Here is a 17,001-nt window from a genome sequence, read left to right on the forward strand (position 1 = left end):
ACAGCATGAAATGAAAATAACCACCAGTTCCTGCTAAGTTAAGCTTAACAGTGACGGAGTAATGCATGTGGATGTGTGTTTTCTTCTGTAGGACTCTGAGGTCATGTATTTTCTGGAAATTTGGTGGTTCCCCTTAGTATTTTTTAGATTAAATATATACAAAACTGACCATTTTTAAGCCAATAAATAAGTCAGGGATTCTGTATTTCTTTATTCCTGTCAGTGTGAGTCCTTGCTTCTCCATAAACGGATCAAGCGGCTAAAAACATTTAAAAATCCACTGAGTATTGGAGGAAGGCATTGCTCCAGTGATGAAAACTGATCTTTCGTAACCACATGGTAAAAAAAAAACAAAACTTTGACACAAGTTCCAATTTAATTGTCATTTCTCAAGCTTTCAATCACATCATGTGGTCTTCCTCAATGGACAGAGTTTGTCCAGTTCATGAAGATCGTTTAGATCCAAATAGTTAATCTATTCGTTAATCACATGAAAACAACGAGATGATCCGTCCGCTGTGCAAGGCCATGTGATGTGGCTGAAAGCTTCAAAGTTGGACGTATGTACGTATATGTTGAATTTTATCCTGTTAGGAAATAAGATTTAGGGCCAATATAACTGAAGCTTACTGAATAAATCCAGGGGCAGATTTTGGCTTGGACCTCCTGGAAATCCTGGCTGTGTTCCTGGTGTGAACCACCTACAGCTGTAGTTTCTTGTACTTTTTTCCAGAGTTTTTATTATGATATATAGCAATGGAACTTGAAATATTTTCAGACTTATTTGTCTCCACAACTGTATAATAATTTTCAAATAGAAAAATGATGGCACACACCAATGTTTATTTTTCTCCTTTTTGTTTTTTACTGAAATCGCTGAGCCAGTAGCCAGCAAATAGAATGAGCAAAATACACCTGGGCATTTCAACAAATAAAACCGACAGGTAGAGTTGCATCATGGCAGACATACACGGTCTGAGGCAGGGCATTGTGGGAAAAACGATGCCTTAGGGCAGAACATCATACCACCAGTACAATAACACCAGATTTACAAAAATCTTATGCTAATGGAGGTAAACTCCACATTAGTTTTGTCTTTATGTGCAAAACTCCCTTGTGTTACTTCTTTATTTGCTGAAGACTATCAGCATCAGTGCATTAATCAAACTGTGTAATACTGTTAAGCTGTTTCTACTGTAAATTGCATTTCTGAAGATATTTTTCTTTGGTGTACTTTCCCCAATTCCTGTAAATACCTGTCCAAATGTAAACACCAACTATATTCACATCTGTTGCTCTTACATAATCGTGTCATATAATAGCAACAGATATCAGATTATCTGACATCGGGCGCCTCAGTGGACCAGAAGCTCAGGAAACATTGTGTTATGAGTATCGGTCGCAGCCTACTGCTTGTAAACTAGTTGGCAGCATATATCTAACAGCATCCGAAGTTTGAATTTTTTGGAGAAACACAAAGCAACAGGACACTTAAACTACAACAACAACAACAGCCATGGCCAACTACTCCCACTGAATAGAGGTCTGATAATGTGAAGAGTGTTTGGCTATTGAATGTTCAACAGAATAGGCTCCAGGACCCCCGCGACCCTGACAGATAAAGCGGTATGGAAAATGGATGAATGGATGGATGGGTGTTCAAAAGAGGCACAATCCATCAAAAGAGTGACAACCAATCAAAAGAAAATAGCATTATTTCTTCCTTGCTGTCATTCAAACTAGTGACATTTGTTAAAAAAAAATAAATAAAATGAAAAAGCAACCAGGTAGACAACTGCAATTGAATCAACATAAAATCACAGTGGAAATAAAACTACTGACTTCTGTGGGCTGAAACATTTTTAACATGTTGCGCTGCATGTTTGCAGGTTTCAACCCACTGCGGGTAATAAAGCAGAGCCAGTTTCCAGACATTTGAATCAACACCCACATTTCCAGTTTGTTCAGGGATTAAAAAAGATTCGGAGTTGTGCTCAGTAAAGGCTATTTCTGCCAGCTGGTGAAACAAATGAAGAATCAGTTGCTACATGGCTAATTTGCTACATCCATGAAAAATAGCTAACAATCATCAAATATACCAAAGTCAAATGTTTAATCCCAAATAAAATGATTTGAGTGGTTTAAATGTCAAATTTAATCCTACCCGGTGTGATTTCATTGCCTTAACTGTCAAGTTTGGGCAGAGTTAAACATCAATTTAAGTGTTTTGGACTTGGGTTTGGGCTAAGGTTAAACAAACAGTTTGTAAAAAGCAAAAAGGACTACTGTTATATGTTAGATAACATTGTCATGAGCTGCTCCAACCCCTGCATGGAGGACAAACATAAATGTAATGTTATGTTTTTGTTACAATCTTTTGTTGCAGTAGAATCACACATTTAGATGTAGGCTACGATAGGCTACCAGAATTCACAAGGTTAGCCAGAAAAGTCACATATCATCCCTCATTAATATGAACAACAACTTAAATCTGCTGTGTTTATATAATTAGTCAAATCTGTTTCAAATCGTCAGTCGAAATTAGCTAGTACCCCTAAGCTACAACTATTATTGATTTTATTAATGTTGGCCTTTTAACAGTTAGCACCCCAGCTAGCTAATATGTGTAGCAAACCAGTTGAAAATGTAAATAATAGCCGCTATTCAGCTCTACATTAGCATAGCAAGTATGAACATGTAATTTGTATGTAACTATAACAATATGAGATGATAACACCAACTATCGGAGCAACTTTCAACACTCAAAGTTAGCATCCAATCACAAATTATGTTTAACCTTATCCTTATTTGACAGGTAAACCAATCAAACCACGGCGGGTGGGCTTAAGCGGTCTCTTCATTTGATATGAAGCAACTTGCAAGTTCCACGTTAACTGCCAAAATAAGACTCACCTACATAAACAAAAATCAGTTAACACAATCCATCCATCCATTAGCCATAGCCACTAATGCATTAGAAAGTCACATGGGACTGGAACTGATCCCAGCAGCCATGCCCTGGGGAGGGGGGGCCAGTGAGTCACAGGGCTAACACAATGTCAAACAAAACTCTTTAAGTAAAGCAAAATGGCAAGTCATTCCGATCATCAGGCTAAAAAAATCAGAACGTTCAAAGGCTGAGATGCAGAACAAGCTGTGAAGTTTTAAAGGCTTCATAAAATCCGTATGTGTAACAAGCACCTCCATTAAAACAAAGAGAGTCATGAATTCAGTTTTAAACTAATCTCATGTCTAATTTACATTAGCACTGTAGTTAACATTGAAATTGTGTTTGTTTCCAGGCAGAAAAACCAATCAGGCTACCAAATATTAGATTATAGGTTCTCCAACATCTCTTAAACACCTCGAGCGTTTGAATGCTGGGCGATGGGCCTCTGTTGCCCTGCCTCTGTGTGTATGTCTGTCCTGAGGGCAACTTTTAATCCAAAAACCCTCATTTAGACAGACTGGAAGGAAAAACAAGGAAACAGCAGCAAACAACAGTTGTACAAATTGACCAGTGCATTGTGTTTGAAAAGTCCAGTTCAGAAAGTTCAGGAAATTTGCAAGTCCGAGTTCATAATTTACGTCCTCCTTTTGTTTCATACCAACATGTGTTGCAGGTGAGAACATCTCTGCAGTCCCTCAGAAGAAGAGGCTGAGTCGTCAGTGTCTTCAGTGTTTTCCCACCATCCAACTACAAACACTCATCCGTCTTTTCGGTTTGTTGGTTTCAAGAGAGAGGCGGGTCCATCTAAGTCCAACTGGACACAGAGATTTCCAGGGACTCTGACTGGCTGATGCTGGCCGAGCAGAACAGATCGGTCCTTCACATAGAAACCTAGGCAGACATACAGGTACCGAGCAGAGTTACGCTGCATTCACGTTAGCACAATATATCCAAACAAACACTTTTCAACTTGTTGTCATGCATTAAAGACAGAGGTCAGAAAGCATCCTGATCTGTTATGCTAGAGGACAGATGTGTTGCTTATCAAACATATCAGTGCCTTATTCATAAGGCTCTCAAAAGGTTTTAATGATGTAACTCGACGTGTGCGTCAGATTCAGAAAACAAAGCATTGTAATGACATTAAAAAGTAACAAAGTAAGCACAAATGAAGAAGAATGAATATCATCCAGTATTTATAAGCAATTTAAGGATCAAAACCTTTTTTAAAATCATGGAAACTGTCCTCCTCCTCCTCCTCCTCCTCCTCCTCCTCCCTCTCTGTGACAAAAGCTGTCCACCCAACAGTGTGGCTGTTCGGGACACCTGAAGACACTTTCCTGCTTTCATACGAACTAACTCTTATTGAACTTCACTTGACCCTCACTCACTTGAGCAGAGACGATCTTTGATGCTACGTCTGTGACTCAGCTTCTTGCTCTGCTCCCACCACCTGTCGGATGCTCTTGATGGACAGGTACATCTCCTCCTCCGGGTCGTAGTAATAAAACTTACTCAGGTAGGATATTAGTGGTCTGGAAGGGAAAGCCAATGATCAGCCGGTCTGTCTTGTGTTGTGTTGTGTCATACTGTGCAGTGACAGGTGAGTCATGTGTTAGCGTGGGGCACCGCATCATTAAAGCCACGGAGGTAAAAATCTCACCACGACAAGAATCAACACTGTTTGAAATCGTCATGCAGCCTCCTGTTCATGGCACAACAGGTGTATATGTCAACAGGTGTATGGTTAAAGGATCACATGACTCATGGGAGCTGAGTACCTGGGCAGTGGAAGCTCCTGGATGTGGTCGATGCGGACTATTTGTCGGATGCAGAAGCGACAGAGATGCTGCAGTGACTTCACGTTGCTGAAGCGAGACACAGGATACAGCAGCTGAACCGGGGTGGGAGGAAGCCCTGCAACACACACACACACACACACACACACACACAAAGTAAATCTTCAGATAGAAACAGATTAGAAATAGACTATTCAGTTTTTTAAAAATAAATTCTTAATAATTCCCTAAAATAGCTGCTGACTGTTAACAGGATTAAATAGTGCATTTGATGGAGACTATTTTCAGTGGCGGATTAATCCACATGTGTAGAGTTGGCCTAAAGCTGTTGAACTGTTCTTTCAACTTTTTTCCTCGGGGAAAACGAGTGCACAGACCCAACTCTTCATCATCCAGCGTTTACATCACAATTTCCTCTCAAAATAATCTTGTCTAGTTGATTTTGTTGCAGCACCTAAATATTGTTAGGTGTTACATCAAAAACAGGGAGTTTATCTTATATGCAAAAAGAATTAAGATGATATAAAAGCATGACAGAATGCCCACAGTAATTTGTACAGACGGCCTTCAGTCGTGTTTTACACTTTTCTCACATTTCTTTTTGGTTTAATCCTTAAACGCACCACATGTGATTTCTGCTGCTAAAGGTGTCTCCATAAAAACAAAGCAAAGGATGTAATGGTGGTTACTGTGTTCACTGTTGAAATGCTCACAGACGAGGAAATGTTTTAATGTTTTATTCACGTTATGTTTAGTCGCGACCTCCCTCCTCGCTGCCCCATAAGTCACAGCAAAAGGCGACCAAATGAAACATAAAATTCTGAAATTCTCTGGGTTTGAACATTGTGGGAAACATTTGGAACCATTACAAATTATATCCTTTTTCTAACTTTATTGTCATTCAAATCATAACCCCAAACCAAAGCACTAATCGTAGCCAGTGAACAGTCTTTGACTCTTTGGGGAGGATATTGAGTCACATGAGAGCAGACACTCACATCAGGATGAACATGTAAGACAGATGTATGTGCACACAAACACGTGCTGGAGGCTATTAGCTACAGCCTTCCTGCTCTGAGGACAACCCACACACACAGATGCATTCTCACCATCATGAATGATGCACAGGCTGAATGCAGACATACAGACATACACTCCTGCTCTCCTCCGTCTCACTAAGTGGCAGCTCGCATCCATTTTTGATCGGTTGGGCTGCGTGCTGATATATGACCTATATTTTACCTGGGACTCTGGAGCGGAGGAAGTAGAGGAATTTGCCGTTCTTGGAGTGCATGATGGCCCGCTCGATGAACTCCACCACAGAGTGGCAACGGTCCTCAAACTTGGGGTGACACCACAAGCTGAATGTCCCTGAAGGGAGACAGAAATGTTTTTCTCTGTATATCACATGTATAGCATTTTAACATCTATAAATCATACCCACATTAATTATGCATCATTTGTATAATTACAGTAAACATGTAAGACCTGCCTGTGTGAGTTAGCTGCTCCTCTCAGCACCTTTGGTGCTTTTTGCAGAGAAATTCTTTTGTTTCTTTAACCACAGATGGTTTAAAGTCCTCAAGTTCCCCTGTTGTACCAACATTTTGTTTAACTCTTCTGATTGGCTGGACGGGACTGCAGCAGCACAACATCACAGCTGCACAAAAAGACTCCTGATTGGTTTGTCATAAACACCATCTTGCGCATCTTTAAGTTGGAACAACAAAGCCCGGCTGAACATAAACTTCAGATTTCCGTTTCTCCTTTGCATGCCTGGATTTCCACCAGAGTGGGCTGCACTGACATTCATTTTCCAGCTGTGCAACTTTAAAATGTTCTGCTCACACACATTACATTTCGCTGGCAACCAAACAGAGCAGCCTGATTAAAAATGTTTGCGTTACAGGTTAGATTCTGTTGCAGTAAATTGCATTTCTCTACACAATTGGATTGGACGTCACGACGAACATCTGGCTTCGATGGGAAACACGTGACATAACAGAACGAAACCAGGATTAACCAGGTTAGCTTTAGGTTAAAACTTTAGACTTTATGTTTTTGCTGTCAAGTCCGAGTTTATTCTTGATGTGTGCAGCTGAGTCTGAAGTGAGTCAAGTCTCCTGTGACTTCAGACTGACTCACGTCTGGAGCTCTTTGGGCTGCTGATGTTCTCACACACACACACACACACACACACACACACACACACACACACACAGACACACACACACACACACACACACACACACACATAAAGCACCTCTTTAATGACAGACAAACATTTTAAAGCTCACTAACTCAGCGTGAAATCATTGCTGTTGTGTTTGTCCAAAGTGTTTGTTTTTTTCATGAGCTGGGATAAACAGTTTTGCTCTCAGCTTCATTACTGAATAATATTTTTGGACAGCTTTCTGAACCCACAGAGGAGCTTCAGTGTCCATGGATTTCTCGGTTGCAGTAACAGACAGGATGAAACTGCAGGTTGTGTGTGGACTGTGTTTCATGGACGATCTGGCGTCATGAATGGGAAACATTTTTTAAAAATTATGGATTTAAGTATGACAGTTTTCCACAGTAAAGTTTGAACTTTGTTGCATTCATTACTGTTGTCATTCATTATCATCTGTTGCTTTTTAGGATCTGAATATTAGTTAAACTACAGGAACCACCTCAAGGCCTTTACTTTCAGTTGATACCACACAGACAACCCGGTTCCTCCAGGAACCCGGATAGACGGTCTAAATGTGGCTTAAAGCTTCCTGAAAGCAATGTTTCATATGAGATTTAAGAAAAAGGCGCCTTTAATTTGGTCAGAAAGTCCACTATCCACGACCAGCCGATCTGTCATCGCACACATGCACACGTCTGAATAAGCTGGTGTGAGCTGACTTCCTGCTCAGTGGCTGTTTGCATCCGAAAGCCTTCCTGCCCTCGATTCATGTCAGGCCACGGTGCGTTCATGCACACACGATTGTGTTGATTTGAATGTGTTGTGTCAGTCGGGGCTGCGCGTCTGAATAATGAATGTGTTTCCAGGCATGACTCCATAGCTTTATAATGGTGACTCATTAATGCACGGCCCCATTTACATCTGTGTGTGTGTGTGTGTGTGTGCCTGCCTGGTTACGTGTGTGTGTGTCCCTTGCCAGTTGCCTTGCCAGTGTGTCACACGTGTGGCAAAAGTGTGTGCAAAGACGCATGTTGTGTTATGTGAGTTATTCATGCTTCAGTACTGTAGGGTGATCTTATTGGTCTATTAGTTATTATGTTTATGCTCTGGTGTTTTTCTTTTGTGTTTAGCTTTCCAAATGTTATCTTTTATCACCAACATATGAAAAGCTCCAACAAAGTGCCAACAATAAAAACACTTTTACATTATTTGGTGAGCTACATTATGTGGAGGACAGCATTTCACCAGTTTAACTGCTAACTGCTGCTCACTACAATCTTTTCTATAACTAGCCTGTAGGCTGTAGCTACAAGCTGCCCTTAGCTAGTTAGCTCAGTTAGCTCAGTTAGCTGACTTGAGTCTGCCTGGACTGGGGAAGTTGGCAAAGGAACCAGGTCAGGCAGCCTCAGCGAGCACAGCCAGACTGGGCTGAGATGGACAGAAAAGCAGGACCACAAAGACACGGCGTGAATGCAGAGTTGGAATATTTTAGCGTAAGAGTTGGTGATTGTTGGAACGGTGGAAAGACAAACTGTGACGAGTCTCGGTTTAATGGAGTGTGTTTTACAGGTTCGTTAGCAACAAACTAAAGCAAGATTAAGAAGATACTTAAGAGGGTCTTAGTTTGATTACAGGGAGAAACTTGAATTCAGAAGGTGTCAGTTTGTATTGGCCTATTTGTCATTATTTGACAAAAAAGTTCTTTTTGACAGATTAAATTTAGGATAAAGTAAATCCACGTTAAATCTCCTGGGGTAAATTTGTGATATGTGGCTAAATACATAACATTGAGCTGACTTGGTTGAATGTCATGGCATCATTTTATATGCATATTTGTGCGTGTGTGTGCTGATCTGGGGTCTGCTTGCATGAGAGCCTAAATGTCTTGTATGACTCATCACGGTGGTGTGTCATCATACATGTGGCTCGTGTCCATATTACATGCCTGAAGTGTTGGATGACCACCATATGGATGTATGTGTTTCTGTAGGCCTCATGTTTGTAGTGTGTGTGTGCGTGTGTGTGTGTGGGGGTGTTGCCTTGAGCCTGCATTATGTTTGCATACCTGCACACATATGTAAGCATAATGCAGGAAAACGTGTGTGCATGCTCTTCTGTCCCTGACAGTTTTAGCCTGAGAGTGAGGACATTTAGGATGAGAACTTTGTGTCTGGTGTTCAGGTTCAAGGTAAAGGTTATAACTGGGTTTAGGCTGAGGCGAGGCAGGGGTTTAGGCACGTGGCTCTGATGGTTATGGTTAAGGGTCCGCAGCCCAAATGTGTGAGCACTCACATTATGTTTTCACTGATGCACGTTTGCAAGCCTCATGTTTTTCATCTACACATTCTGCAGTCTGTATTCTGCACACTCTGCCCTCTTCACACAGGTTCGAATCCTGGTCTGGGCCCTTCTGTGTGGGGGTTTCTCAGGGTCCTCCGGCTTCCCCCCACAGTCCCAGAAACATGTACATTAGGTTAACTGGCTGCTCTACGTCGCCCCTCAGTCTGAGTGTGTGGTTGTCTGTCATTGTGTGCCTGCCCTGCAACTGACAGGCAATCAGTCCAGGTTGTGCCCCGCCTCTCCAGCGCCCCCTGCTGAAGGATAAACCTGACGGTGTATTGTGACTGTTACGCACCAAAATACCCAGATGAATCTGATTTCTGACAGGTGCAGATCTCACATGCATCTGTTGTCAGCATCTGTCTCAGTGTGAGTATATCAGGGTTCATTAAGGCTCAGGGAACATCTGTTACATCACAGAGGACAGTCACTAGTGTAGAGTACGAACCAAGTGTGTGTCTCACCTCGGTAATGCTCCATGCGTGTGTGGTGTGTGACTCCCTGCGACCTGAAGCTGAGGCTCAGGATGTATCGGGGGTCCGAACTGTCTCGGACCAGGAAAGATCCGTCCGGTTTCCCCTTCAGCTTCATTTCTGCGTCCTCCCAGTTCATCGGTCCCCAGTACCAGCCACACTGAAGAGGGACCAATAAAACCTTCAGTGATGCTGGGAGAAACCAACAGGCTTCCACCCAAACAAGCTGAAGACCTTCAGAAACCTAAACACTAACCAGAAACCTCCACTTCCCTCAACACATCCCTCACAGGAGATGCAACAACAATTACATTAAAGGAGTAGTTCACCCAAAAATGATTCAGTTCAGTTCTGATCTCCTCACCTCCACGACAGTTTGTTTGGCTAAAGTGAAGATGTTGGCTTACAAAAGGGTGTAAATAAGATCTTTTTAAATCAGCTTGAGATCTCTGGGTGTCTGGACGAGCGTTAAGAAGCCATTTTCTTTATCTTTACATTTTGAAACAAGTCCCCAACTTTTTCAGTTGTTCTTTGGCAGAATTCTTCAGCTATGGTTTTCCTGAGCACAAAAAAAAAAAACTAAGACCAAAATGTTTGATTGAAAAAGTGAACATCAGATTCATGAATAAAGAAGTTCATGTTAATAAGGTTTGAATGATAAGCAGGACACCATGAAACAGAAAATCTTTTTCCCTCCAATGAGAGTCCTACCTTCTCCAGCTCTCTCAGGCTGGCCGTGAAGTTGCTGGCTTCAGACCGTCGCAGAGCGCACAGCATGGGGGGCGGGGCCTGTCTTGAGGGAGGTGGGGCTTCAGCCGGCGATGGGGTTGAATGAGGAAGTGCCCGGAGGAAGGCGTCTAAATCGGGGAGAGAATATCAGAGAAATGAAAGGTGCTTCATTTAAATTCTCTAAAGTTTTCATGTAGGGACAAATACGTGATGCCATAGATGTTGTGCATATTTTTACCTTTTTTCAAGAAACAACACAGCCATTTTTGGCTTATTGGTGGAGGTCTATTATGATATTTTTTAAGGCCAGTCAAAAGACACAAGATAAACACGCGGGACAGTTTCTCTACATGTCAATAATATGACACAGCGGACAGCAGGGCTCGATGGAGAGACGCAGCACTCACTTCCTGTTTACTGTCAGGAGGCAAATGAGCAGCAACACGTCTTACCATTGAGGCTGACGCTGTGCTGGATGGTGGCGTGGGAGCGAGGGGGAGGCGGAGGGAGAGGCAGGGGGAGGGACTGCAGGGAGGCACCCATAACGCTCACAAGGAAAGGCCCAGGCTGAGGCCCGGCTATGTCATCTGGAGGAAGGACAGGAAGGAAAGGAAAGGGCAAGGAGGGAGAGGAGAGGAGAGGAGAGGAGAGGAGAGGAGAGGAGGAGAGAGGAGAGGAGGAGAGAGGAGAGAGGAGAGGAGGGGAGAGGAGAGGAGAGGAGAGGAGAGGAGGGGAGAGGAGAGGAGAGGAGAGGAGAGGAGGAGAGAGGAGAGGAGGAGAGAGGAGAGAGGAGAGGAGGGGAGAGGAGAGGAGAGGAGAGGAGAGGAGGGGAGAGGAGAGGAGGAGAGAGGAGAGGAGGAGAGGAGGAGAGAGGAGAGGAGGGGAGAGGAGAGGAGAGGAGAGGAGAGGAGAGGAGAGGAGGGGAGAGGAGGAGAGAGGAGAGGAGGAGAGAGGAGAGGAGGGGAGAGGAGAGGAGAGGAGAGGAGGAGAGAGGAAAGGAGAGGAGGAGAGGAGAGGAGAGGAGAGGAGAGGAGAGGAGGAGAGGAGAGGAGAGGAGAGGAGAGGAGGAGAGAGGAGAGGAGAGGAGAGGAGAGGAGAGGAGAGGAGAGGAGAGGAGAGGAGGACAGGGGAGGAAGGGGAGGAAATGCAAAAAGAAAGAAAAAAGAAGGGCAGGAAGAGTGAGGGAAAGAAAGGAAAGATAAAGGTAGGAAGGAAGGAAGGAAAGGAGGTAAGGAAGGAAGAAAAGAAGGAAGAAGAGACAGGAAGCCTCAGGTCACCAAATTAAAACACTTCACTCTTCTTTTAATGTTAACCAATAAAATGTGTCTCTTTGTTATCAGGGACAAAAGGAGCTGACGTTTAGGATTTCAGTTTTTCATATTTCACATTGTTTACAGCTGATTTCTTGTCCAGTATTCATACATCAGTGTTGGACTCTGTGATCAGTGGGAACCTCTGATTTGGTCACCAGAATGTACCCTCAAAACAGCAGACAAGAAAGTACAAGTTGTGTTTTTTCATCCTGGCATGGATTGTTTTTCCGTGACGAGAGGGAAACTGTTTTTCTCATCGATTGAGTCGCTGCACTCAGATTTCAAATTAAATCTGCAGTTTGCAGTTGACCTTTCAAAGCTCCTCAATCAGATTACAGCAGATTACAAAAACTTGTCTTGTCTGTTCCCAGCAACGTACGACAGAAACCAAAATTCATAAGCACTTGACAGAAATATTAAGAGAAACTGCCTGAGGCTCCTTTAACTCGAGCTTTGCCATCGGCTGCCGCGTGATATCACCTTATGTGTGTGGGTCTGTTGCATGAAGGAGGGAAAAATACCTAACAAACTGAGGCTTCGGCGTGGAGGAGGAGGAGGAGTGGGAGGGTGTGGCGTGTTCGCCCCTCGCCGTGAAATATCCACATCCACCAGGGAAACAGTCTCACCTGAAGCCGGGAAAGTAGCAGAGGAGGGAAGAAAGGACGGGAAATAAAGACACACAAGTGAGAAAAGGTCTGTACTGCGCCAGTGTTTGGTCTGTGCTGCAGAGAGGATGTGGATGGAAAATTGCACCCAGCTAATCAGCCTAAATCACCGCAATAAAGAGGAACATCCCACCCCTGCTAATCGAGATGCTGCAGATTCACTGTTTACCCAAGTGAACGTCTGCAGTCGGGGACGGAAAGAAACAAATTCACACGGAAAAAGCCAAATCCCCACGGTCTCCAGAACAGCAGAGAAAGCCGGACCCACCAACTTCAGATCTCGTCTCCTGTCATCTCCCTGGCCGTGAAACATCACAGACCGGCTGGCCTGGTGGACACGAGCCTGCTGAGCTCATGACTTGTGGGTCTTGAAGTCCCTGAGATTTAACTGACCCTCCCTCCTGTGGGGCCCGGACACGTTGACTGTGTGGTGCAGCTTTAATGTTTCCATCTAATTGCTGGTTAGCCCCTGTATTCATTAAACCAGGGGGAGAAAACTACAAAAATCATCTTCAAGAAGTGGATTTACTAAATCTGAGCTCAGCAAGCAACGTGGGACACCAGAATGTACTTCTGAGCCCTGCGGAGGCTGTGGACCGATTCTCATAAAGTCAGCTAAATGATTTTTGCCAGCTGCAGACCTCCTCAGCCTTCGTACCCATCGGCCTTTTGTGCTAAATCCTGTCTTATCTTATCTGGTGCACCAGCCTCAGAGTCTGACTGGTTAAAGGTTGCTGCTCGGATGCTGAAATTCTGCTTGTTTTTGTGTCACTTTTACAGTGATAGTTCAGCATTACGAGCAACATGCTTATTGAAGTTTCCGCTCAAGATTTAGATGAGTGGATCGATACCACCCGCACGTCTCTGTGTTAAATAGAATATTAATTTTTGTGTGTATTAAGCAAACAAAAATCATTAGAACTTGTTGAGCTTCATATGCTCCAATAGACAGACCTCCCCCAGTCTTTAGCGAAGCTAAGCTAACCATCTCAACATTCAATATTACACAACATAAAAATACATATGATACATATGATTTGAAGGTACACGATACTTTAGTTTAAATGGCCAAGCCAATAATAATCAACTTTTTTTGAGAATTGATGAACTGAAGAAAACTAGAGCCAAACTTTATTTTCAACCCCACAGTTGTGAGGATGGCCTGATTTCCCCTCCCTGGTGGGATTGTAGACTGAATGTTTCATGGGTTCTGGACTGTTGATCAGGGGAAAAGACCTTTCAGGACCCTTAGGGAACTGTGGCGGCCATTTTCACAGATGACAATCGAGAAAATAATCAGTTGAATCGATAATGAAAACCATCTTTAGTTGAAGGTCCGGTGGAGAATTTGGACTGTGCTGACTGAAGTGTTGGGGGTTGGGGAAGCATCCCTGAGGGAACCAGAGTCACAACCAAAGAACGCAGGAGTCCTTACCGGTGAAAGCAGACAGGGAGGCAGAGAGGGAGGCGGGGGAGAAGGCACTGTGGGCCCTGGTCAGCCTGGGCTGGCTGTGGCTGCAGGACATGCACGCAGAGCAGCAGAAGAAGAAGAAGAAGAAGAAGAAGAGCATAAGAGGAGAGCTTAGAGTGCAGAGAAGACGTATTAGTAGCTGCAGAGGTTCAGAAAATTAACTTTTCAGAGTGTGTGTGTGTGTGTGTGTGTGTGTGTGTGTGTGTGCAGTTTTGGGTCCTGCAGCTTTTTCACTTTTTCTGTTTGATGCTCTTAGCTCTGGCTCTGACTTCTGAAGCCATGTTTTTTTAATCATAGCCTTCCTTCGGTGTGCTGTTGTGAATAATGACTAAGCAGAGAGTTAGATGGAGTGTGACAAGCCACAAAGGTTTCAAGAGTCTCTGCATTCAGTCACACGCAGCAGTAAAAAGTCCTCCAGCGTCTCAGAGAGGCCCGACCAGCTGCCGGGCAGGACGGACTCCATTCAGGTTCATTCCACAAAACAAACGCTGTCAAGCTTATTAAAACTGCACAGCAGAACTGGGAAGGGAGTCAACGGGTCTGGACTCTGAATGAGTCCTCATCAGTGACTGGATTCAAAACGTGTTGCTCATCATGCACATCAGATCAGGGTTTTTTATTTTTGCATGACTTCTAAAGTCTACCTTTTGAGTTGTTTTTCCTTAAACTTCCTCGCCTTCATCTCTGAAAACAAACTGATTCCTTCACTTTTTCTAAGTAAAACTCATGCAGGGACCCTTAAGAGCAGAGATATTTCACTTCCGAAGCTTAAGACTCTCTGTGACTGTGCTGCTTCATGTTTTCCAAGTGTTTTTCAAAGGACTGTTAGCTGCTCACCTGTCTGCGTCCTGCTCAGCACCGGATGTGCTCGCCATGTCCACCAGACTCCCGGCAGAAGACACTGAGTAGGTCACTGAGGGCCTCTTGTCCAGCAGGTGGTTGGGGCCGCTGCAGCTTTTAGTCCGGAACAGTTTGCTCAGGCGGATCTTTAACGAACCCTTTTTAGACTTCCCTGGAACTTTGAGCGTCTTTTCCCCACCGACGGCCCAGCCTGTGGGAGTCCGGGGCGCGCTGGCGCAGCGCTCCGGCCGCCTTCTGGGAGTCGACGCCTGACTCAGGTTTGGGCTTGTGGTCCACGGTGAGCTCTGGACCGGTGTAGGTGAGGGTGACATGGCAGAAACTTGGGCGACAGCCTCTGGATCCCCGGAGCTTACCTGCGAGAGCCGGCTGGCTAAGTTCCCGTGGAGGCTGCACACCTGCTCGTCAAGGTGCGCTGCTGCCGCCGCCTCTGTGGCCGCCGGGGCCATCCCCTCCACCTGCCTCCTCAGCTCCGCTTGGAAGCTGCTGATGGAGAAAGCCCCGGACATTTTCTGAACTATTTCCCTTTTCCTGTTGAGTAAAAACTCGCGGCGTCCGTTCTCATCATCAGTCTCATCCTCCGTGCACTCATCCATGTCCAGGCCGGCAACGTCCCCGCTCCCAAGTCCCTCCAGGACCAACAAAGCATCACTGGTCTCTGTGGGGTCATCCCCGGGCCCTACTCCCCCTCCTACCGGCCCGTGTGCACCCTGACAGGAGCACTGCGGGAGCTCCCCCGCTTTCAACAGCATCTTTGGGACCGCACCGACACCCAGCTCGCCGAACCGTCGGGCCAGTTCGAACACGGCTCCGTCTCTGTCCCTGGTGGCGCATCCCCACTTAGAGTCAATCACGGTGAGAGGATTGGATCTCTCCGACAACAAGGGCCACTCGGGCGGGGTGGTGATGAGTCGGTGCTGGCGGCACAGCTCCGCAGCTCCCTGCACCTCCGCGGTCACAGAGACCGACGGATGCGCTCCCCATGCCCGGTCCTGCAGGTTCTGCTGCTGCTGCTGAACGTCCCCGGGATTTAGGGTGTTGTTATTGACAGTCGGGCCGGAGCAGCCAGACCCCGGGCTGTGGTCCAAACGCAGAGCTTCTCTCGGCTGATTCCGACGGTCTAATTCTAAAATCCCTTCTCCGTTCCGCATTATATTGGAGAAGACCAGCAGCTGAGGCCGTAGGCCGGGACTGGGAGCGAAGTCAAAGCCCTGGGCCTCCATGGGGCTCTGCGGCGGAGGAGGCGCGGACAGCGGGGCTCGGCTCTCCGTCACCCCGCTGTCAGGTGCAGCCGTGCCCTCGCCGCTCGGTGGGGCTTTGTTCAGGCGGCTGCTGGGATGCTCGAGGCCCGCCGTCGGATCTCGGCTGATATCCAACCCCGCTTTGACGCCGCTGTGAGCCAGGACCTCCTTCCCCAGCCCTGGCACCACTCCTCCCGGCGGCAGATTCCCGTTTTCTGCGTCCAAGCGGTCATCCTCGGCCGCGGAAACCAGGCGCATCAACACGAAATCGGGCGACATATCTTGCGCGTTGTTCATAATTACTCCTCAGGATCGCGAAATGAGAATTATTAGGCGATCTGCTCTTCACATAGCTAACCGCGGAGATCTGCTTCCTATAATAAAGAAAGGGCCAAGCCGCCGCTGCCTCCCATAAATAGACTATGAGCGAAAATGCCAAAAAATATATCAGGCGATTTTTTCATCGTCCTCCCCTACGACAGCGCAGCATCCATCTGTGAAATATCGGGGAAATGAGCGCAGTTTGCTCCCGGCAGCAGGCGGACCCCTGGGTCACACACGCGGTCTGATTTGAGTAGAATAAAAGCCAGTAGAGACTCCGGTCAGTGACCACAGTCTGCCTCTGTGTTCCCAGCCAGGCCCCACCCGCTCCTCCTCCTCCTCCTCCTCCTCCTCCTCCTCCTCTCAGCCCATAACACCACTTTATGAGCACCGATGATGAGAAGTGTAAATTAGTCTGTGGCGTTTTAACATCACCCGATTCAGCCCCACGCGCGAACAGCTGATTTCTGTTTTCGTTCCTTACGAGGGGGCGAAAGTGGAAATAAAACGCTGTATTCTTAGAATATTTCTGTAAAAGCTGGTCAGGAATCTGTATATATCTGTACTGCAGGTTCACATTTTACTGCTTTACTCTTTGTTCTTTATTTCTTTTCTCTACTTTAAATAATCCAGCAGTTCATGCGAGTTCATCAGCTGGAAAGATGAGA

The 17,001-nt window shown here is 45.5% G+C and overlaps 1 protein-coding gene across 1 annotated transcript; it reads right to left on the reverse strand.

Moving 5' to 3' along the window:
* Nucleotides 1–625: 625 nt before the first annotated feature.
* socs7 (suppressor of cytokine signaling 7) lies at nucleotides 626–16,645 on the reverse strand. Its single transcript, XM_046374955.1, has 10 exons — nucleotides 14,751–16,645; nucleotides 13,878–13,957; nucleotides 12,299–12,403; nucleotides 10,917–11,051; nucleotides 10,447–10,592; nucleotides 9,727–9,895; nucleotides 5,992–6,120; nucleotides 4,732–4,867; nucleotides 4,342–4,485; nucleotides 626–3,841 (listed from the first exon to the last, which is right to left on the reverse strand). The coding sequence occupies exons 1-9, from the start codon at nucleotides 16,307–16,309 to the stop codon at nucleotides 4,365–4,367; spliced, it is 2,580 nt and encodes an 859-aa protein (XP_046230911.1). The 5' UTR covers nucleotides 16,310–16,645; the 3' UTR covers nucleotides 626–3,841; nucleotides 4,342–4,364.
* Nucleotides 16,646–17,001: the final 356 nt, after the last annotated feature.

The sequence above is a fragment of the Scatophagus argus genome, chromosome 2 (assembly GCF_020382885.2).
Source record: "Scatophagus argus isolate fScaArg1 chromosome 2, fScaArg1.pri, whole genome shotgun sequence".
Lineage (NCBI taxonomy): Eukaryota > Metazoa > Chordata > Actinopteri > Scatophagidae > Scatophagus > Scatophagus argus.

Coding starts and splice junctions, on each gene's coding strand:
- socs7 (XM_046374955.1), bottom strand. CDS start 16,309: ATGAACAACGCGCAAGATATGTCGCCCGATTTCGTGTTGATGCGCCTG. Junction 9,896..10,446: donor GCCTGAGAGAGCTGGAGAAG/GTAGGACTCTCA, acceptor GTCCCTCTTCAG/TGTGGCTGGTACTGGGGACC. Junction 4,486..4,731: donor CAGGAGCTTCCACTGCCCAG/GTACTCAGCTCC, acceptor TTTCCCTTCCAG/ACCACTAATATCCTACCTGA.